At 41.6% G+C, this 23,221-nt stretch overlaps 1 protein-coding gene and 1 pseudogene across 1 annotated transcript in view; both read right to left on the bottom strand.

Annotated features, from left to right (window-relative positions):
- Positions 1–16,999, bottom strand: part of LOC129668694 (voltage-gated potassium channel subunit beta-1) — a 54,397-nt gene extending 37,398 nt beyond the window's left edge. The window contains exons 1-2 of the mRNA XM_055596769.1: positions 16,936–16,999; positions 16,313–16,399 (exon numbers count right to left, since the gene is read on the bottom strand). Coding sequence (XP_055452744.1) covers positions 16,313–16,399; positions 16,936–16,999 — 151 coding nt within the window. The remainder of the gene's footprint in view (positions 1–16,312; positions 16,400–16,935) is intronic.
- A 4,625-nt stretch (positions 17,000–21,624) lies between these two features.
- Positions 21,625–22,727, bottom strand: LOC129668693 (heterogeneous nuclear ribonucleoprotein A3-like; annotated as a pseudogene).
- Between the last annotated feature and the right edge of the window lie 494 nt (positions 22,728–23,221).

Below are 23,221 nucleotides of genomic sequence, written 5' to 3'. Positions count from 1 at the left end.
TTTTGTGCAGTCTTTCTTTGTTATCCTTTTATTTCTCCCTTTTGGAATAGAAACGCTTAATCTGTGCCCCTGTCTGTTGGCATGGTAATGTTATTAATAAATCAGGTAACTAATGCTGTTAATGATACTGTTCCTTTTGAGTTTTCAGGGGTTCCTAGTTAAGAGACAACCTTGAATCTCACTAGGGACGTTGAATTTTGAAAGAGTTAGCCAAAGACTCTGAGGACTCTGGAAATGGATTTAGTCTACATTACATTATGAGACAGCTGTTAGCCATTTGGAGCCAGTGTGAAAAATTCTAGTTTGAATATGAAATGCTCCCATGGGCTTGTGTTTTGGAAAATTTTTTTTCAGCTGGTGGCAGCTGATCATAGAATAAGGGCTGGAAAAACTAGGACTGGCTCTCTGTTACGTTTCTAAATCCCAAGGCTGGGATTGGATTTTGCCAGCCACAGTCATTTAATGCTGTCACTGTCACTCTTATCTTATTTGTGTGTGAGTTGTTTCAGTCTTTTGTTGTTTTCAAAGCAATTCATGTACATTGTTTAATATTAGTGTTAATGTTAAAAAGCTTGTAACAAATGTACCAAAAGCTGTAGTCTCTTGAACTTGTTTCTTGTAACACACACACACTTCCTCTGTTGTTAATTTCCATATTTCTTAGCAATACTTGTATTTCCTTTTTTTGGCTCATTTTTTTGAGACACTTTATTGGCTTCTCATATACAGTTATACCTCTATTATCTTACCTACTGCTAATATATCCATATCTTCATATAGGGTTAAATTCATATTTTTCATTTTGTTATTTTTTGAAAGGTTTCTCCATGTAGTCCTGGCTGTCAGTAACTTGCCATGTAGGCCAGGCTGACCTCAAACTCACAGAAGTCTGCTTGCCTCTGCCTTCCCAAGGGCTGGGCTTAAAGGCATGCACCACCGTGCCTGGCCTGTTTCTGTTTTCATATTCCTCACAGTTTGGCCCTTCTGAGTTTAGTTGGTGTTCTTTCTTGTGGCTCCTCATACAGTGGCTGTTGTGTGGTACTTGTGGCTGAGGAGTCTGAGTTTCTTTTCTGACATATTACATTCCTAGGTTGAGGGGCTGGAGGGATGTCTCAATGGTTAAGAGCACAGGCTCTTCTGAAAGAAGAACCACGTTCTGATCCCAACATTCACATGGTGGTTCACAACCATTTGCAACTCTAGTTCCTGGGGATCCAATGCCCTTCTCTGGCATCTGAGGATGCTGGGCACACAAGAGGTACACAGACATGCATGCAGGCAAAACACTTATACACATTAAAAAAAAATCCTTGGGCTAGGATGTTTGGAACAGCTGAGGGCTGATTATGCATTTCTCTTTTTTGCCCCTTTTTGGTGAGCATTGGAAATGAGAAATAGAAACTGCCAGTTTCTCAGTCCTCAGCTCCTGAACCATTCTGACATCACTTTGTATTGCTTTGCTCAAAGTAGTCACAGAGCTCTGCCGGATCTGAGGGGAGAGGCTCATTCCTCAACACAATCCATTAAAGGAATCCAAATGGTTGTGGTGCTGGGTGTATTGGGAGAAAGAAACATATCATTTCCTTTTATTTCTTGAAACTGAATATACCCATCCCTAAGCAAACTAGATGGTATAGTTCGGATCTGTTAGCATGCCTTTTTAGCATTGTTGTCATCATTGTGGTTAGGAATTAGAAGATAAGAGCCTAGTTCTGGTTCCTTGATACGTAGCTATTACCTTTGCAAAGTCACTTGTGTTGTGTCTGTATCTTGATGTTTCATTGGAGGATTGTGTGATTAGATTCATTCAAATTAGATCACAGAATCATGACTTTTCAGATAGCCATGTGGTACCGCTCAGGGATCTTCTCTTTCTTGTTTCATTCTTTATATTCCCTCCTAATTTTACCACTTAATTTTTCCAACAGTGGTATTATAGACAGCTGGCATGAGTTAAATATTAACTATTCATAGAATATGGTGACCCCATAAGAGGAGTAAGAAATGAATGACCTGCAAGGCCAAACAAAGATACCATAAGAAAGAAAATTACAGATTCATTTTATTTATGGATATAGGCACAAAAGCCCTAAGTTAAGCAGTATCTTACCTGATCCAGTAACATTTATTAAAGATAACAAAAATTGGAACAAGTAAAAGACAGCTATGACTCATTGTGTTTTCATTTTTATGACTGAGGACTTATTCTTACTGCCTGCCAAAGAGGTCTGCCATGATTCCCTTCCTCTTGTTAACCACCTCTTCATTGGTTGCTCTTGGAACTATAGCTAAGTCTTTCTTTCCACATAGTGGCCTTGTAGGAACTCAGCTCCACATCTGAGCCCTTTCTGTACCTGCTGCACAGCCTTCGTTCTGGCAGTTTCCCACTGTCATCTGGGGAAGGCGGCTCTCCTCCAGTGAGTTGGATCCCATGGCTTCCTTTATGTGGTTTTATTCCCTTATTTGCATGAGCATATTTTCCAGCAGTTTCTGAGAAACTGTGCACGAGAGACAGAAAGCCAAAATGGCTTTATTTCCTCATCCGTGGTAGGCAAGCTGCTTGTCACGTCCTAGTGTTCAGAGATATGGTGATCTTGCCTGCAGTGTGGCTGTTGAGGATTGTCTGGGCAGTCCTCCTTCTGGTCCTCCACAGTCATGCACACAGAACCTCCGGGTTTTCAAGGTGCTTATCTTGATATTTTCAAGACCTTTCCTGAGGCTGTGTGGTCATTGTGCTGCATCTTCAGTGAGCACTTCCGATCTGGAGAGTCATGATACTCAGATCCACAAATGCTTGTGACTAATTCTCACTTTTATTTTATTTTCCCTTCTAAATAGCCTTGCTTTGAAAAGATACTGGATCTTCTAGACAGAACACTAATACGCTTATGTTTTCACTTTTCCTTTGTATGATTTTTTCACACTTCCTAGAACATTTCAACTTACATATTTAACATCTTCATTGACTAAAAAAAAAAAAATCCACCTTAGCCATTATATTTTTAACTTCTAAGAAAGTTTTCTAATTCTTTGGTCACTCCTGCATTTTGTGTGTGTGTGTGTGTGTGTGTGTGTGTGTGTGTGTGTGTCTGTGTGTTCCACTGATAAAATATTTTTCAAATTTCTCTAGGTAAATAAACTTACCTAGTTCTCTGTAAGAACAACAGTATTCTCAGTTGCTGAACAATCTCTCCAGACTCAGGTGCAGAATGTCTTGAATGCCAAGTGATTCTAAATATTCTCTTTTGCTTAAGAACAAAAGACTTTGAAATTGTGTTTGAACAGCGATTTTCAACTAGTGTAATTCACTGAATGGATAATTTGCAGGTTTGTAATTTTTGTTAAATTTTTTTAATAATAATGTTATCTATTAGAATTTTCCCTGGGATGATTACTTTTTTCCCCAAGAAATATTCTATTTTTTACATTAAGATGGTATATATGACCTGGTTCTTGCTGATTTGGATATGAGTGATAGAACAGATCTGGAATTTTAAATATAATGTACACACAATTTCCAGTCAGTGGACCTGCTGCTTTATTCATTGGAGGGGAAAGGCAGGACCTCGACTGTAGACTTTCAGGCAAAAAGCCTGTGTCTCTAGTCTCTGTCATCTTCTGAAACTGATGCTGCTTAGTACCTTTAACATTGTGTCGTACTCATCATTTAAGTTCTCTTCTGTGGACACTCCAGCCAACCAACCAACCAACCAACCAACCAGCTAATCAACCAACTATCCAACCAACCAACTAACCAGCCAGCCAGCCAACCAACCAGCTAATCAACCAACTATCCAACCAACCAACCAAGCAGCCAGCCAGCCAGCCAACCAACCAGCTAATCAACCAACTATCCAACCAACCAATCTGCCAGCCAGATTGTGGAGCTGAGTTTACTTTATGATCTTTATTTTTAGCATGATGGGTAGACATATGCTTTGGTATTCTAAATGCAGAAGTTTTCTTACTCTTTTTGCAAGTAAGAAAACTGTAAGTAAAGATTAAGTGGCTCTTGATCTCCTTCTTTCACTTGCCATGTGAGTTAGAGATCTCTACACTGGTAATTGTGGCGGACAATTCTGTGTCCATCTCACCTGACCTTAAGCAGCATTTGATGCACTACTATTTCTTTCTGTCTTCGGGTGCTTTCCTTACCTCCTTCTTTGATTACCGCACTCCTCTCTTTTTCCTCCAAACTAACTAATGTTGGAGAACTTTAGGACTTAGTTATTTTTTTAATTAGTTCCTTTTCTATTTATGTTACTCTATATGTACTTTTATCAATTCTTAAGATTTTAAATATCATTCATATGCAGACAACTTGCAAATCTGCATCTTTTTCATGCCAGGACTTGCTCACAAGAGTCAGATTCAGTGTCCAGCTTTCTCTTTAGCATCTCTATTTGGCTAGCTAATGAACTTCTCAAACTCAGGATGATCAACCCAAACCTTCCCTATCATTCTGGCTACATGTGGAATCCTCATATCTGTTTAGAGTAGTGGATCTCAACATGTGGATAAACCCCTTTGGTAAATTATTCTCCAAAATTATTTACATTAAGATTCATAACAGTAGCAAAATTACAGTTATGAAGTATTAAGGAAAATAACTTTATGGTTGGGGTTCACCACTCCATGGAGAGCCGTATTAAAGGGCTGCCGCACTGGGAAGGTTGAGAATCACCTAAGGCTTAAAGCAGCTCTATTCTTCCAGTGAGTCAAGCCTAAAACCTGAAGTTATTTATGCTCTACTCTTCCTGTCATGTCTGTAAAGACACTACCTTACTTCAATATGGTCCAAGCTCAAACCACCATTGCACTTCATTGGTTAGCACCCTCATCTGACGATTGGCATTTCACCTAGATTGTGGTGGCCATTTCTTAAGACATGTGCCATGCTGGCACATTGGTACCAACAATCTATTGACAATTTAGGCGGAGGGATCCTTTTGAAATGCAACCCAACTCACATCACTTCGTGATTGAAAGTTCAGAGGGCCCGAGGGATATTTATGGCTCTGTCATCTCTCACTCCCTCATCTTTTACACTTTCACCCCTTATTCTGCTGCAGCCCCACTGAGCCCTCGAACAACACAGGCAGCTCTTACCCCAGGGCCTTAACACTGTTCCTCAGGAAGAAGTAATCTATCCCACTCCTAGTTAATCAAGTGACCCCTTCTTAGTCATACACAAACCTCATCTTCTTGTGGTCACTGGCAGTTGTATTAGCATTTCTGTCCTCATGACCTGCTTGTTTTCTCTCATAGCATTTTCCCTCTTCTATCTACTTATTAAAACTTTTAATGTCATACTGTTTATTTCTTACCTCCTCTCCTAGATTAAATTTGTCCCCCAGGGATGTGGCTTTCTTTTGCTTTGAATAGCCTATTCATAGTGTGGTGTGTAGTTGGCATACAATAAGTATAAACAAGTGGAGAGCCAGCTTTGGACACAGGTGCTATAGTCTCCCATGTTCTGGGCTACCCTGAGTTTCATATGGTGGCGTTTAAACTGTATCCTGTCGGTATTTTAAGAAAAGATCTTGACAGTTTCATCTTTCTCAGGTAGGGAATCAGGAAATGGAAGTGATAAATAGAATTTCATCCTTGTCTTAAGATTTTCTTGGTATTAACATTTCCATTTTCTTTCTCTTTTGTTTTACATGTATTTTTGTCATATGGTGTTTTCTTTGTCTCAATATATAAATACACTCATTTTCAGTTGGAAATTGAGTTTGTTCTGTAACAATGCTTTCAGTTTCAAAGCCAATGATATAACATGTACCATTTCCCTCAGTAAATAACAGTGTTGGTGATGCTTTCGTTCCCTTCCTGCTGCTTTGCACAAATCCCTCCCATCTGCTGCCCCTTAAAACCTACAACCTGGATTTCATGTATAAGTAACTTATGGCCTATATTTAAATTTTGACAAGTAAAATTTAAAAGTATTCTTGTTTCATTATTTTTGTAGGATTAGGTCAGTTGAAGCCAGTTAACCTCACAACTCTGCTTTCTGAAAGTAAAACCGCACAGAGATACGTTAGAAAGCATGGGTACTAGCAGTGTATCAAAGCAGATGTTGAGACTCATAACCAAACTTTGGGCATAGTGCAGGGAATCATATGAAAGAAGGGGAGTTAGTAAGAGCTGGAGAGGACAGGAGCTCCACAAGAACCAAATGTATCTGGGCACAGGGGTCTTTTCTGAGACTGATTCTCCAACCAAGGACCATTCATGCATATAACCTAGAACCCCTGCTCGGATGTAGCCCATGGTAACTCCATGTATCCAAGCGGGTTCCCTAGTAAGGGGAACAGGGACTGTCTCTGACATGAATTCAGTGGCTGGCTTTTTGAGCCCTCATCCCCTCTGAGGGAGGAGCCGCCTTGCAAGGCCACAGAGGAGGACATTGTAGCCAGTCCTGATGAGACCTGATAAGCTAGGGTCAGATAGAAGGAGGGGAGGACCTCCCCTATTAGTGGACTTGGAAAGGGGCAGGGAGGAGATGAGGGAGGGAGGGTAGAATTGGGAGGGAATGAGGGAGGGGGCTACAGCTGGGATACAAAGTGATAAAATGTAATTAATGAAAAAAATTAATTAAAAAAAAAGCATGGGTATGTTTCAGATTACATAGGTTTTGTGACATGTAATGTTTTTCAGGCTTTGAACATTGACCGTTACTTCCCAAAGCAGAAGTGACACTTTCAGAGGTCTTCAGATTCCTGAGGAGGGTTTATGGGACATAATGACAGGGATGAGGAATGCCTGCCTGTAATGTATAAATTTTGTAAAGGTGGCCAAGTACCCAATTCTGTAATTTGTGGAGATTTGAATCTTAAGACACACAGCACTTTTCTACACTCCAATTATATTGGACATAATGGTGTTTTATTATGAAGTAAACATGTTTTCTGAAACTAACGGAAGGTCATTTTTTTGCATGTGTAATTTAAGTCAGATAGTTTTTAAAATTAGGTATTAAGTGTACAAAATATGTTCAACAAATATGACTGGTAGTGTAACCATTCAGCCTTATTTTTGCGTTGCCTGTTGGTCTTTTTTTTTTTTTCCTATCGGCCCCCAGTGAAATCTCACGCTTGTCACACAACTTTTCTGCCCACTTTAAGGCATCTTGAAGGTAATTTTAAGTAGTAAACACATCCTGTATAGGCGTCAATCGACACTTTATGTCAGAATTCTTCTCCTTCTCCCTACCTAGAGCCTGTATATTCTAGAAGGAGAGAGTAGTCTCTGGGATGGTGGGTTTTTCTGTTTCTCTGCTCTCTGTGTCCCTCCCCCTCCCTGGCCCCAATTCTAGATAACCTCTAAGAGGCCTCAGATGATATCATACAAAGCACCATCACCCGAGCTCTGTCATTCTCTGGAGGGCAGCACTCAGCCAGCTGTGGCATCAAGGCAGACAGGCAGCCCAACACTCAGTTCTAGATTTTCCGGACAAAAGTCATTCCCGGGTCACTCTGCCATAAAAGTCCGTAAAAGTTACAGTGAAAATCCAGGCTTTCTTTTCGGGTCCCTGGCTCTGCGGGAGCTGCTGGTTGCCCTGCAGTCATGGCCAAGTCCAAGAACCACACCACACACAAACCAGTCCTGCCAATGGCACAGAAATGGCATCAAGAAACCACAGTCACAAAGATACTAATCTCTTAAGAGGTGGACCCCAAGTTCCTGAGGAGCATGCACTTTGCCAAGAAGCACAACAAGAAAGGCCTGAAGAAGATGCCGGCAAACAACGCAAAGGCAGTGAGTGCGCGAGCAGAGGCCATCAAAGCCCTTGTGAAGCCTGTGGCCAGTAAGCCCAAGGCGATGACCTCACTCTGATATTTTGATTGTGTTTTAGGACCTCACTGAAACTCTGACTTCATCTGAAGCATATAAAGTCCTAAAAGTGTAGAAAAATTTAACAACAATAAGCACCTTGAAATATTTATGCCGGACATTACAGTTTATAAGACATTTCCACTTAAATGAATACAATTTTTTCTCACGACACTGTTGGAGAGAGAATGTGATTTTTCCATTCTTTCTATTTTATAAATGAGAACTGAAGGAAGAGCCCTAAGCACCTCGTCTGAGTCCATGTACTGGCACTTAAGTCCTCTTGTATTTCCTCAGCACACCTCTGCACAGCTGGGACTTTAACAAAACCGCTCACCCCTGACTCTTTTTCGTAGAGAGAGTAAGAAGGAGACTGTGAGGTACTTCTCATCTCACTGTGTGAGAATTATAGAGAAGCAACCGTACAGGTGGCCGGGCTCACCCCATTAAAGATGCATGCTGTGAAACCCTCAGAGGCGATCGATGCTGCTAAGCAAGGAGCTGCTGAGTTCTGCAGCCCCACCCGTGTGGGCTAGAGCGCCAGTGTGGGCATGTGGGTCTCCGGTGCCTGTGCTTGCCCTGTAGATCTGCTGTGGTGCAACGAGGAACATGGATTCCCCTGAGAGGGAGTCAACATGTCCTGGAATATTGACTTGAATCCTGTCACGTCCCTAAATGTCTTTCTGAGAACTGACAGCTCCTGGGAGGAAGAGCACATGAGTCACCAATAGAATACTAAGCAGTTCTGTCCTCACCTGCCAGCTGGGGTGAGCAAAACATTCTCTCATAGTCTCTCACTCTCTCTCTTTCTCCCCTTTCTTCCTTATTCCTCTTCTCCCCATTTTTGTAATAATAATAATAATAATAAAAAAAACAACAGTTTAAGCAAACCTAGAGAAGACATATGACCCACCTTGCTTCTTTTACTGAATCCACTAGTAGGGGCTGAATAACTGTTCTCTCAATTGAATAAAGATGGAGAGAAAAAGGTAGAAATGGGAGAGAAAACATAGGAAGGTGCCCATAGGAAGTAGCTAAGTCACATAGTATATACTCATGTCCTTTCCCAAGATCGTCCATTCCTACCAAGATTTTAGACAGTGACATTAGGAATTCACCTTCTGACCAGAGCACTGCATGAGTAAAAACTGATTTTAGGAAGTAGTTTTTTTCACAGTCAGCTTTCACAGATATGCTGCAGCTTTGGCAACCTCAGCCTTCAGTACCCGGTAATTGTTCTGAAGTTCCTTTCTCAGTCTGTGGTTAACACTGTCAGCCAGGGCTCTGTTTCTGACAGGTACAACCTTAGCGGTCTGTGCACAGAACCTCTCGGGCCTCTCTTTCCTCTGGGACATTTTCACCAGCTCTTGGAGACTCCTCGGGAAGCGGCGTCACAGCCATCAGTGTGCACGCTCTGTACCTGATTGTGCCGCTCTACCTAAGACCATTCGATTCTCTTCAGGAAGCGAGAGGAACAAAGAAGGAAATGGATGGCAGCGGGGAGGGAAGTGAGTAGCTTGTTAGATGCAGGCAGACTTGCACTTCTGCACGTGCACAACATGTATACCTGGTACTCGCAGAGACCGGAAGAGCACACCAGGTCCCCGGGAACTGCAGTGACTGATGGCTGTAAGCTACCAGGTGAATGCTGGGGATCGAAGCTGAGTCTTCCTTGAGAGCAGCAAGTGCTCCTTCAAACTCCAAGCATATTACTGAACCAGGTACTTCCTGCTGAGTGCTGTTGTTCATATCTGAGGTCGGATCACTATAACCACATCGCTCCAGGGAAGACCAAGGTGGCAGAGCGCGAACAGATCCCAGGAGCTCTGTGTATCCCAAGACTTAGGCATCTGGGTTTTTCTAGGTTTCAGTCCTAATTGTTTTAGCCACCCCATATCAGTTCTCCGTTTCTTCTTGTGCTGTGTTTTAACTGATCTGATAAACTATTTGACTCGTGCATTTTATTCATTTATGATTGAATTACACACATGTGGTGTCTGAGAGGCACCATGCACATGTGTGAGTGTATATGCGGAGGCCAGAGGAGGCCCTCTGGTGTCTTGTTTTATCACTCTCTCTGGGTTGTCTCCTTGAGATAGGGTCTCTTCTCTCCGTGAACGTGGCCCTCCTCAGTTTGATCGGGGTGGCCGGCTCCTGGGAACCTCCTGTCTCCACTCCTCAGGACTCTGGAGTTACAGGCATGTGTGGCCATTGCAGGCTTTTGTGTGGATGCTGGGAATTTGAATTCAGGGACATTGTGCTTCTGTAGCAACTGCTTTTACCCACACAGCCATCTCCCCACCCCCTAGCTTTTCTTACTTATTGTCTGTTTTCACAGCAAGAATGTAACTCCTATGAGGGCAGTATTTTTTGTCAGATTTATTAACTTTTAATTCTCCTAGGTGCTAAGAAAAGTGCTTGGCACATAGTAGGTATTCAGCAAGTATCAACTAAGAATGAGTTGATATATGTTTTCTTTGGTTGTTTTTCTTTTTATAGATATTTTTGAAAATAGCTGCAAGGCATCTTTTAGACTGAAGCCCGGAAAAAATCTATGATTAAATTAATGCAGAACAACATTCAAAGGAGAAAACAAATAGCTTCTAAGAAAATTGTATTTCTACCTCTGGCTTGATCCTTTCATGACCCTAAAGACCCTGTTTAGCACTGTAGCTTGGCCATCATTGGGTTTTCTAGGCCTTGGGCATCTCCCAGATACCTCTGAGAAGAAAGATGTGGAAGGGTGAGTTATATGTGTGTGCATTTTATGGTGTACTCTGAAATGCGGCCTATGCTTTGTCTTCACTCTGAGGGAGGTGGTAAACCCACACTGTTAATGCATTCCCATGGTGCTCTGCATTTTACCCCTATTTTCAAGTGAGGAGCTGAGCTAGAGCAGGGACAGTGACCTGCTTGAGTGCAGTGTGACTGCTGGCAAAGCCTGCATTCGAAGCTGTCTGTTCTGCCCTCTCTTCCTCGCAGAAATACTGCTCCAGCGAGGAGACCCTTCACAGACCACGGAGTGAAACACCTTGGAGTGAACTCCATCTCTCCCCATTGCTGTTTCTCTTTTTGGGCTTCAGTTACCGCTGTGCTGTAAGGCTGACTTCAAAGGTAACTGACTTAATTTATCTGGTGGAGGAGATTTTAAAACAGGAACCAGTGCACTGGAGTTCAGATGACGCCATTTCCCCCCAATGCTAGACATGGGCTATGGGATTTGATGTTTTCCTCCTGGATTTTGATCTTGCTCTTATCCAGTTTTTTTCCTTGCTTTTCTCCTGTCCTACAGACCTTTTGTGGTGGGGATATTTGCTCTGTGCCATTGCACATTGGACACATGTAATTGGTCCCCCCCCCCCCACAGGGACTCACAGCTTCTTATCTAAAAGATACCTTCAGTCTCAGTAGATCCTTAGAATTTTTGACTTTTAAAAAATATGGGGCTGTTAAGACTTGGGGGATCCTTGAAGCTGGGCTAGGTGCTTTTGCATTGTAAGATGTGAGCCTCTGTGGAGTTAAGATAGAACCTGGACTATTTCCCACAGGCTCATGTTTTGAACACTTGGGGCCAACTGGTGGCAATATTTGGGGAGGGTGTGGGACCTGTAGAAAAGCAAGCCTGTCTGTCAGAAGTCGCCAGGGGCATGTCTGGGAGCTTGCAGCCTGGCTCCCGATTCCCACCTGTCGCTAGTTTCTGGGATGTAGGAATGAGATTTTGCTACATGCATCCTGTGATGTCTTCCCTTTGATGATAGGCTGAAATCTCTCTGAAGTGATGAGTTGTTTCAGCTGAGCCTCATCATTCAGGCATTACAAAAACGTCTAACACCCCAGGCTGCTATTAGACCAGGAAGAGCTTTAACTCTGATCATACAGAGTAGTTTTCCCTGACATGCAGCTCTTGAGCATTTAAAATGTGCAGGTCCAAATTATGGTGTATACTGTGGATTTCAAAGACTTAGTATGAAAAGAGTGAAATTTACATTTAAAAAATGATTACATGTTGAAATAGTATTTTTTTGTGTGTGGTTAAAATAATATTGTATCGAAACCCATCTAATTTTTTTTTTAATGTGGCTAATAAGTAATTTAAATTGCATAAGTGTCTTGCATTATGTCTTTCGGGGACAACATCGTAATATGGCTTGCGGAGGATTTCTTCGTGCTTTCATGATTTTGGAGATGAGCTGGGGCACCCTTCAGGGAGGATAATGAAAGTTAAAGCCAGACATGATGACCAATTAAAGCCAAATGCTATAAGTAAATTTCAGGTGATTAAACTTTTGTTCTAAAGACTTCACTTTGGAAGATAAAATATCTGGGATCAGTACTTTGGAAATGATAAAATATTGACAATCTGGGCTGTTTTCTGTGGTCGCTTGTTTTCTGAGCTGTCACAGAGAGCTTAGATCCCCAAATATCCACAGATTCCTGTTTGCATGGTAGCGACAGTCAAAAACATGGCTTATGAAAAATATTTACAGAACCTGCTGTTTGATGAAAGTGTAGGAATTAGTGAACTAACTTTGGTCTTATGCCTCTTATTTGAAATAAAGACATCTTGGTTATTTTTTGTCTGTACTATCCTGCAAGAAGGAGAAAATGAATAGTGTGAACAGTAATTAGTTAGACATAATAGACAGTGATTCAGAAATTCTACCAAATTAGCTTTGGCAATGAGTACCAAATGAAAGGACTTGATTCCAGTCATGTTCTTAAGTTAATTCTTTTTCTTTTAATTAAAATGTAATTCAACTTGAAAAAAATTATCATATTGTGTCAATAGATTTAAAAGTCTATATGTTAAAGTACCTCTTCTTTTTGCTATAATTCATGAGTGGTCCACACCTTACATCTATCCCCACTTCACAGCTATAGTGGTGCTCAGTGGATTTCTCCCTGGAGAATTACCCTGCAGTTGACAGTAGCAGAAAAACAACCTCAAACCATCCTGGCATGGGACAACAATGCCTCTGTCAGTCCATGTGCAGTGCAACCTCAGTTGCCTTGAACCTTCTCCTATAGTGAGTGCAGGGGAAGCGTTTGAAGCACACACTGACTTATGAAAGTGAGAGAATTGCCAGCGTGAGTTTCACAGAGACAAGGAGCACTCAGTGCTTCCACAGCGATGTATTGCCATAAAAGAGGAGACATGGGAGGGGGGCCCGATTTTCATCCTACAATTGGAAAATACACCGCCATTGCCAGATAGTATAGCAGGGACAGATGGCATGGCAGCTGCTGTGGAAGAAAAATGCCTTCCGACTAGGTGAACCATGAAAAATAACGACAAGGACGGAAGGAAAAGCACAGGCTCCTCTCTGCTGTCACATCTTCCCTTCTCTAAAAAGCATCTGACTGTGTTCCATCAGGTGGCAGACTGTGAGAGAAGCGCTTTCCGCTTTCTCCACTGACTGCACATTTGGAATTTACCACCCTTCTCTTGGTAGAACTAGATTTTTGTCTTTTGAATTCTGGCAAGAATGGACGGAGGAATGCGTAGCAGTGACTAACGGGATACACAGTGCCCGTACATGGCGAAGAACAACTGATCTTTTTCTGGCTCGATTGGTTGCAACTTGATATGCAGAAATTGGCTGAAACTCATCTTGGTTTATTTTAGTTACGCCCCCAATTAACACTGATTCATGCTACAGATCACATAAACGGGAATGTGATCTTAACTTCCACTTAAACAGCTTTAAGTGGAAGTTATTTAAAATGTGACTTAGAGATGCCCAAAGCGGGCAACACACATGATCTTGACACTCACATGGCTAGACACTATCCAGTGTTCCATGTGGGTTGTTTTATTCCACTCCCTCGAGCAGTCAGCAGCAGTGAAGGGCCATTGATGCCGTGCCTGGGCTGCCCCACTAGAGAAATGCTTCGGCCTCTGTAAAGTGCACCGACTCCATAGGTCTGGAAAGTGATGTTTGAAATGAATGAAGACCTACAAATGCTGAGGCCGTAGAGTTTCGATACATCTGCAGCTAATAATATCTGCTTGGTAGTTACTGTTATATAACTAATAGCAAATAAAACTGTATTCACCTAAGTTGTGATGTAATGAGATGATACAGGCACGTGAATGATATCAAGGATGTCTTCCCCCTGCTGTTATTTAAAGAAATTGGCTGGGTGAATATCTGAAGATGTTTTGGCCATTTTATCTGGAGGTGCTGAATAAGGGCTCTAGAGTTACACTGACCAACAGATAGTTACCAAAAGGTTTCAGAGGTGGTTTTGGTAATATACAGCCTGTCTTGTGGGCATTGTTTTTAGAAACACGCATCATCTCCCAAGGTCGACCTCATTGTGGATGTGCAACTTTTACTTACGTACACACACAGGGTTTACAATCGTTGCCAGCAAGAATATTAATATAGAATCTAGAAATGACTCAGGTGTACCCCCCCCACATCCCCACACTTTGAGGAGCTGATGTTCCCAATTCACCTGGCAGTCTTGTCTTTCTACTTCCCCCTACCCCCATTTCCCAGGTCAGCTCTTGCTTCTGTTAGAGTAAAGCAGAAAAGACCGACTGCACAATCTGTGCTTCCAGGACCAGAATTCAACTCTGGTGTTTCTGTTTGAACTACAGATAAGTAATTATACATCACAAATAATTATAGAATATAAATGTAGACTCACGTTTACAGAAAGCTAGAGCAAGCTACATGGAAGCCATTGGGACAAGTCCTCATGAGAACAGCCTGAAGAGCATGTCTGCTAAGCCCTCGGCAGAGAGTCAGTTTAGGAGGTTGGTAGGCCTGCTGGGGGGCGGGTGTCTGGTTGGAGATGGGGAGAGGGCAGGCTGCACTCAAGGATAAGGTGGTGATTGCTGCTAAGCCAGCTACAGAGATCTGCGCGTCCTGGCTTACTCAGGAAGTGGGAAATACCCCGTGTTTAACATTCTTAGTGCAACCACTCGTGAAACAGCTTCCCACCCCATTTTGTGGAATTTCATGTGAGAATCTTAGGGAAAAATGCAACTTTCTCTGATTTCATAGAGGTTAAGTAATGCTTTCATTACAAACCCTATCAAGGCAGCAGCAATCTATTCTTTTCAGAAATACTTGGAAATTAAGTAAATTTCAACACACCGTTGGTATTTATACAAGAGGCACTTAAGCTGCATCACGTAGCTGGAGAACGTCTTTATTTCACCTAGGTTCTGTATGTTTTTCATTCGAGAGAGCCTTAGAATATAGCTTTTCCTTCTCTAATATATCCCTAAAAATTAAAGGCAAAATGGGATGCAGGATGATTTGCTTAATCAAACAATCTGCTTTGACAAATATACATACATACACATATATATGACATGAACACAGATAATACTGTGTATATACACGTATGTATGCACGTATAGTTTCTCTGTAGTTGGGAAAGATAAATGACAATACAAATAGTCTCCATTATATATTTTGTGTGTGGCCAGAAATGCAATTTAGAAAAATCACTGTGAACTTTGATCACCTATATTTTCCTTCATTTCTATAACCCAACAGCAAGAATAACTCTTCACATGACTCAATTTCTTGAAAAATTCTGAACAGCTTTTTGAATTACCAAAGACTAATAAAGACAAACTTACTTTTAGTGTAATTTTATGTGGATTCCACTATTTGGATTGTTAACAGAATTGATAGTTCAGATGTTGCAAAACCTAAAAAATAACCCCAAATATTCCCTTTTCATCTTGAAATGTTTTTATTCTTATTACCTTGGAGTATTATGATCCACATGCTTATAAATCGCAACTGAAGTAGTCTTTTCCATCTTGTTGTCCAAACCCATCTTATTTCTCAGACATCCCACGCAGTATTGGCAAAGGCACATAAATGAAGAAAATGTGGCTTTAGGAATATTCTGAAAGTTTTCATGGGGGACAAACTGTGGTCTTCTGACAGAGGGAGACAGGGCACAGCTTGCCCAGGATCAACAACCAAACTATAAAGAAGAGCCTTGGTTGGGCGGCTCCTGCCCCGTCCGTGCTCTCTGCACCACTCAGCATTTATTACGCAGGATTGGAACCTAACTGGACCTGGCATCGTCACAGAAAAGGAAGCTCCTCGTAGGAGTCCCTCAGAAACGATGGTTGTGTTGGGAACCCCTCTAACTAATATAATTGTTTTCCTTGATGAGATCATGGAAGTGAAATGAATCTGGAAAAAAAAAAACAAAAAAAAAACGAGCACCCTGCAACCGAGAAAAGCCACTGAGAATAAAGGTAAACCAAGAACGTTAGAAGAAGGAAGAGGAAGAGGAGGAGGAGGAAGAGGTGGAAGAAAAGAGTAGTCCTCTATTGGCTTTTGGGCTAAATACAGAGGCTAAAGGACGTCGGAAAGGTTTCGCCTTTTTAGTCCATGCTTCTCAGTCTGAATATGCTTCATTACTTACTGTGAGTAGAAGGAGTCTCCAGGCTATGAGCAGCAGCTGTAGCCTCTTACTGAATCCCTTTACTCACCTTCCATGGGGGTGTTGCTGTCTGGACGATTTGCAAAGACCACGTCCACGTATTCCAGTTGCAGCCGCTGGAGGGAGCCTTTGAGTCCTAGTAGAGAAGCAGAAAACAAACCAAAACATAGCAAGAGGCCCAACAAGTCCCAACCGGAACACTGTTTGAAAGGGCTTGAGTTCGATTTCTTTCAAGAATTTACTTAAACACAAACACTGAATTAGTTACAAAAGTTCTCTGAATAGGACATAGCAAGACTGTAGCACTAATAATTTAGCATCAGTCTGAGTTATTCACAAGAGTTAAGAAACCAGATGAGAAATGATAGTACCTGGGTTTTATTAAAGTAAGTAAAAGAGATGTTTGAGAAAGCTGGAGGGAATCCACCAAATCCAAGAATCAAACAGCCCAGAGCAGTGATTCTCAACCTTCCAAATACTTCTACTCTTTAATACAGTTCCTTATGTTTTGGTGACCCCCAAACATAAAATTACTTTTGTTGCTACTTTTAACTGTGATTTTGCTACTGTTATAAATGCAATCTAAATATCTGTGTTTTTTGATGGTCTTAGGTGATCTAGTGTTCACAGAGAGTCTCTGGATCCACCCAGAGCTGGGAGAGAATCTCTGACCTTGGAGAGGTGGACCTGGGCTCCCACCTCCACCGTTGCTACCTATGGTCAGAACTACACCCATCCTAAAGGCTGTAGCTTCAGGCGTGACACAAGTTGGCAACAGTGTAGTTAGCCAGGGGATTGCCTCCACTAGTCACCCTCACTCTCAGGCAGCAAGTTCAAAGACATTTCATTTGCAAGTTGCTCATGGTAGAAAGAGGTATAGAACTTTTACTTGAAACTCAGGTCCTTCCCTGCAGCCAGGGCCCAAAAACGACACCCAGCAGAAGCCTGAATGTCACAGGTGGTTCTAGTTACCACTTGTGCCTGGCTGCAGCAGTGTCAGGCCAAAGGTAGACCACAGCACCCGATAGGCCTCAGAAGCAAAGTCACACTAGTCTCAGGAAGCTGAGGGCCCCAGATGGGCCCCAGATGGGCCCCAGACTTGGCCCTTTGGGCAGCAGCCCTTGTGGTGAGGCTCAGAGCTGGGAAGAATCCACTTGTTCCTGGGCACAGGCTAGTGATTGCAGATGAGGTGTTTAGTCCTTGTTTCAGTTGGAGGTTGGATTACCTTCTCTAGGCAGTCCCCTAATCCATCACGTACAGCATTCCAATTGCAACAAACCTAAGATAGGGATCCTGTCTTTTGCTAACAGGACAGCAGCACTGGTTTTGGATTTACTGGGATTAGCATTCTCTAGTGTTGGAACAGTGTCAATGACTACAGGCTCCAGAAAAGACAATTTGCTTAGAATTCCTGGAAGGCCAGGCACTATTTAAGGGCAATAATGAAAACTGGAATAAATGGTCACTGAGGTGGTAGATATGTGTGGCCTCTTGGACAAGAATTCAAAACAACTATTTTAGGGAAACTTAATGAACTTCAAGGAAATACAGAGAAGCCAGACATGGTGACACATGCCTGTAATTCCAGCATTAGGGACATCGAGGCAGCAGGATTATAACTTAAAGGCCAGGCTTAGTTAAATAATGAGATCCTGTTTTCTATAATGGTCAGCTGCAAATGGGAGAAATAGTCTTCTTCAGGGAAAAACACACCAATTGGTTATCCAATACCAATGGTCCGCCCTGAAAATATACATACAAGTAACATTTTATAGGCTGTATTTATGAATGTAAGTACATAGGCATATGCATATACATACGTGTGTATGTATGCGTGCAACAACAAATAATGAAAAATAGAAGCCATGAATCTGAAAGATAGGAAGGAGGGATATATGGGAGGCTAGGAAGGGAAGAAGGGGAAAGGGGAAATGATGTAATCTCTCTCTCTCTATATATATATGTGTGTGTGTGTATAGCACAAGTAGGCAGGGGTGGAAAATGCCTTAGAGATAACCTACTGAAACACGGTCTTTAAAAACACAAGAGAAGCTGGGTGGTGGTGGCACACCCCTTTAGTCCCTGCATTTGAGATGTAGAGGAAGGTAAATCTCTGAGTTTGAGGCCAATCTGATCTACAGAGTGAGTTCCAGGACAGCGGGCTACACAAAGAAACCCTGTCTTGAAAAACAAAAGCAAAACAAACAACAATAACAACCACACACACACAAATCTCAAGAGAAACAAGTCAGCAATCATCAGGAAACCTTACTACAGAAAGCAAAATGCTTTTTAAAAAACTGAGACAAATTCTGGATCTGGAACAAATGAAAAGAAAATGGAATTGACAGCATCCATGGCAAAATCCATTTAACAGAAGATCCAAGGAACTTGAAAAGACAAGATATTTGAAGATATTCAGAGGGGAGAAGATGAGGAGGAATGAAGAAAGCTCATAGGATCTTAAGAATATCATTAAAAGAACAGATACTCAGGTTTAGGGTTTCAACAAGGGCTTCAGCATCCTAGAGTTAAACACTTATGAATGGTAACAAGGGGCTGGAGGGATGACTCAGCAGCTAATAAGGCTTCTTCCCCCACCAGGGGACCCTAGTTCAGTTCCTAGCAGAGCTGGGTAGCATTCAGTAGCCTGTAGCTCTAGCTTTCTTCTGACCATGACCCCTCTCCCCCACACAAGTGGCATCTATTCACACAGACACAAACACGTACTCATAAATTTGAAAAGAGATTAAAACAAATGTACCAAACAGTTAATAACATGAATAGAAGAGACCATACTGACAAAAATGACAGCTCAGTGACCAGTCCTAAACAGGACATTTATACCACCTGTCTAATGCTTAGGGATTATTGTAGAAAGAGGGGTCAGGAAGGACGTAAGAGCCAGAAAGGCTGTGAAATGCTAGCTCTGGGCATGCCACAGTCAGTGCCACCATGATTGCACAGCAGTAAGGCTGTCTCCACTGGACTTGTGTAACTCTGGGCTTGACATCAGTTAAACATGGATAAGGGAGGGACCCCACCCCTCAATGTTGAACTACCAGTGGCCTCTGGGGGGGGGAGGGTCAGCTATTATATTTAGTTGTATGCCCAATAATCACATGCCTGCCTTGGTTAAACTCAGGGTATCACAAAACAAAAGACATGAATGTAAGAAATAGACTTGTAGGCCAGGGGGGAGATTGACAGTAATGGGAAGATGGGATAGGAGGAAGGGAGAGTAACCAGAATGGATTATTTCCAAACAGAAGCAGAGGGAATTTCTCTCCACTTAGACTCGCCCTAGAAACAGTCCTAAGGGGAATTCTTCAGTGTGAGAGAACAAGACATTGATGAGTAAGAGGAACCCTGTGGAAGGTAACAGTAAGCTTTCAGAAAGATGCAGGGTTTTCTAATACTTTACCTATGGTACCCCAAACATCTTTAGTATGAAGATTAAAGATAAAAAATAAAAATTACTACACTCATATTTTAAGAAATAGGCAATATAGAAACAGTGAAACATTAGAAATTAAAATGTAGAAAAGACGTGTTGAGGTTTCCTTTTTCAATGTTTATGATCAAAATTAAGTTGCTGTGTTTTCAAAATAAGTTGTAATAAACAAAGGTTTTTGGAAACTTAATACTAAGTACAAAGAGAAAAACTTACAGTTTTACTATAACAACAACAACAAAAAAAAGAATCAAGCAAAACATTAGTAGAAAAACTCACAACCACAAACACTGAAAGACAGAGGAAGAAATGAGGAACTAAAAATACAGAAAACCAGTAACAGCATCATAGCAGTAAGACCTTGCCCATCAATAATTATTTCAAATATGACTGGATTAAATTCTTCAATGTAAACATACATAGTAAAAGGGAAATATTTGCCAACTATACATCAGATTGACTGATATCAAGAACACTGAAAAAACTCAACTCAATAGCAAATCATTATTATCAAGTCAAATCATTATCATCACCACCACTTCTTCATATACACATCATCTCACATACACATTTCCTCAAATAAATGAAGAAAACATGCTATTTATACATAAATATATTTTATATGTTCGTGAATATTGCATTCAGCCGTTAAAAGGGTGTATCTCATCATTTATGACAACATGAATGGAAAGAAAAGCATTATTTTAGGTAAAATAAAAGCTACAAGAAAACACATACCAAATGGCATGCAGACTTTAGCACTGTTAGTTGGGCGGGAGGGACGCTCAGTCGTGAGGAGCAGAGGGTCCTCTCTAAGCCTGGCTCCTGACACCCGCATGGCAGCTCACAGTTGTCTGCACTTCCAGGAGGATGTGATGACATCATCTGTTGTGCCTGGACACTACAGGCACATGGCACCCCCACACACATGCAGACAAAACACTCAGACACACAAAATAAAAATAGATCTACAGGAAGGACAGAGGGAGGTTTCCAGATGCTAGATGTGGGAAGAACTGAGGCATGGGAGATGAGGAACGTTGGCCAACAGGTGCCAAGTTAAATACATAGAGGGAGTGAGCTCTGCTGGGAGCAGAGCGATGATCAACAACAATGCACTGCATATTCCAAAACAGACGAGAATTTGAATACTTCTAAGAAAAGAAATCATAAGTATTTGAGAGATAGAGTTGCTTATCTTGACTTGAATGTTATCTCATGTTCGCATGCACACAATATCCCCCAAATATGTACAAATTTTGAGAAAAAAAATCTTAACTAAGAATAGGAAAAGTACATTGAATGCAATGATGTATTAGTTGATTCCCTGGAGCCATTAAATTACATCAATTCTTTGCTTCAGCAAAGAAAATCTCAGGCCTCTCTCAAGATGACTCTCAGTGGAAACGCTGCCAGCCCAGTGTCGACCTTCCATGGTGACACTTGTGGCAATAGCTGGAAGCCAAGTTTAAAATAAAAAGCAGCTTCTCTTCAGGGTCCTTTTTTCTTGTTTGTATGAGTCAGGAAAAAAAGACCACCTTAACTCCATTTAATAAATGTATGTTTTAATCATGTAAAAGGAGATCAAATAAAGGCTATGTTTCGTTAAAGTTAAAAAATTCCCTAATTTTTTAATTCCTGGTAATACTGCCACAATTTACAGGGCAATATTCCTGATGTAATGAAAAGAAAAAGAAAAAGACAAAGCTACACCAGATAAAAGACCACGGGAATGTACATCTAATTGGCACTACATTGCATTAATCAATAGCTGCACTTTTTGCAAACTGTGACGGTCCTGAACAAGAAGGTTTCCTGTATAAGCTGCCATAACTTTTCTGACTATGGATCATCGTTCTCCTGTGGCAGATTTTCACAGTTCCTCTAATGCATTTGGGACGACTGTCTCAAAGTAACCCGCTGCTTTCCTGACAACTCCTCTCTCTTTTTGCTGCTAAGAACTGTAGCCTTTTCTGCTGATTTATTTTTTTAAACCTTCTGCTACCACATCCATCACTTCCACCACCAGATCCATAGCCACCACCATCGGGACTGCCTGAGCTTCCTCCACCGACACTGCCCCCTTCATGGCTCCATAATTTGATTGCTGTTGTCCACTATAATTTCCAAAGTCATTGTTCTTCCCACCACACCATAGTTACCTCCTCCAAAATTTCCTCCTTCATTGTAACCATCATATCTTCCTCCTCCTCCTCCATCATTTCTACTACCTTGGTTTCCATGTCCTGGTCCAGCACCACCATAGCCTCCTCTACTACTGTAACCAGGGCCAATACCATAGTTGCCAGGGTCACCTCCAAATCCATTACATCCACCATCACCACCTCCATACCTACCTCTGCTGCCACCACTGTCACCTCCTCTTCCACCAAAGTTTCCACCACGACCCATAAAGTTGCCAGCTCCACCTCCATAACTTCTCTGTGATCCAGCAGACTGCATCTCTTGTTTAGAAAGGGCCCTTTTCCACTTCACAGTTATGCCCATTAATAGTGTGGTACTTCTGAACAATTTTTATCAACTGTGTCACGATCATCAAAAGTTATAAAAGCAAACCCTCTTTTTCCCACTCTGCCTGTCTTCCATAACTTCTATGGTTTCAATCTTATCATACTTTTCAAAATAGTCTCTCAGATTATATTCCTCTGTATCTTCTCTCATACCACCAACAAAAATTTTCTTCACTGTTAAATGGGCACCAGGCTTTACAGAATCCTCTCTAGAAACAACTCTCTTTGGTTCCACCACACACCCATCCACCTTGTGTGGCCGGGCACGCACTGCAATAACCACCTCTTCAACACAAGAGTAGGTCACAAAACTAAAGTCACTGGAACTTTTTGTTGGGATCTCTCATTACCACACAGTCTGTAAGTGCCCCCCATTTCGCAAAATATTCTCTTAAGCTATCATCTGTGGTTTCAAAGCTCAGACCACCAGTAAACAGCTTCCTATGTTGTTCTGGTTCCTTTGGATCATGACCCTCCATTTTGAGACCAGACTTGCCTCTTCCAAGTCGAGTTCAGTGCAGCACTTACTAATTGTAAGTGCTAATACTAATTGTATCAAACTTCAGAAAACCTTTTAAGATGTGGCCAAGCTATAGCTTTTTAATGGTCTCTTCCTCTTTTTCCTTCTGTGACACTGGGTCTTGAACATAGGGCCTTGTGAATGCTAGGCAAACAGTCTGTGACTGAGCTACATCTCCAGTCGTCTTTTCATTATGAGACAAATTGTCCAGGCTGGCCTTGAATTTGAAGTCTTAGCCCCTAGGATAGCTTGGATTGCATGCCTTGGATCCAGCTTTATGTTTTCTTTATTTTGGAAAGAAACAAGATGCCAGAAGCCATAAGGAAATAAGATCTAATATAAGAGAAAAACTCAGGAAATCTGGAAGCAATAGCTATGTTTCAGTCCTAAACATTGCTAAAATTCCTAGGAGTATTCAGGAAAAGTTAATTAATTTCACTAATATTAATACTT

The sequence above is a fragment of the Psammomys obesus genome, unplaced genomic scaffold, assembly GCF_907164565.1.
Source record: "Psammomys obesus unplaced genomic scaffold, mPsaObe1.curated_primary_1811, whole genome shotgun sequence".
NCBI classification, from domain to species: domain Eukaryota; kingdom Metazoa; phylum Chordata; class Mammalia; order Rodentia; family Muridae; genus Psammomys; species Psammomys obesus.
Note: the sequence above shows the minus strand (reverse complement) of the source record. Positions and strands in the feature narration are given on the sequence as shown.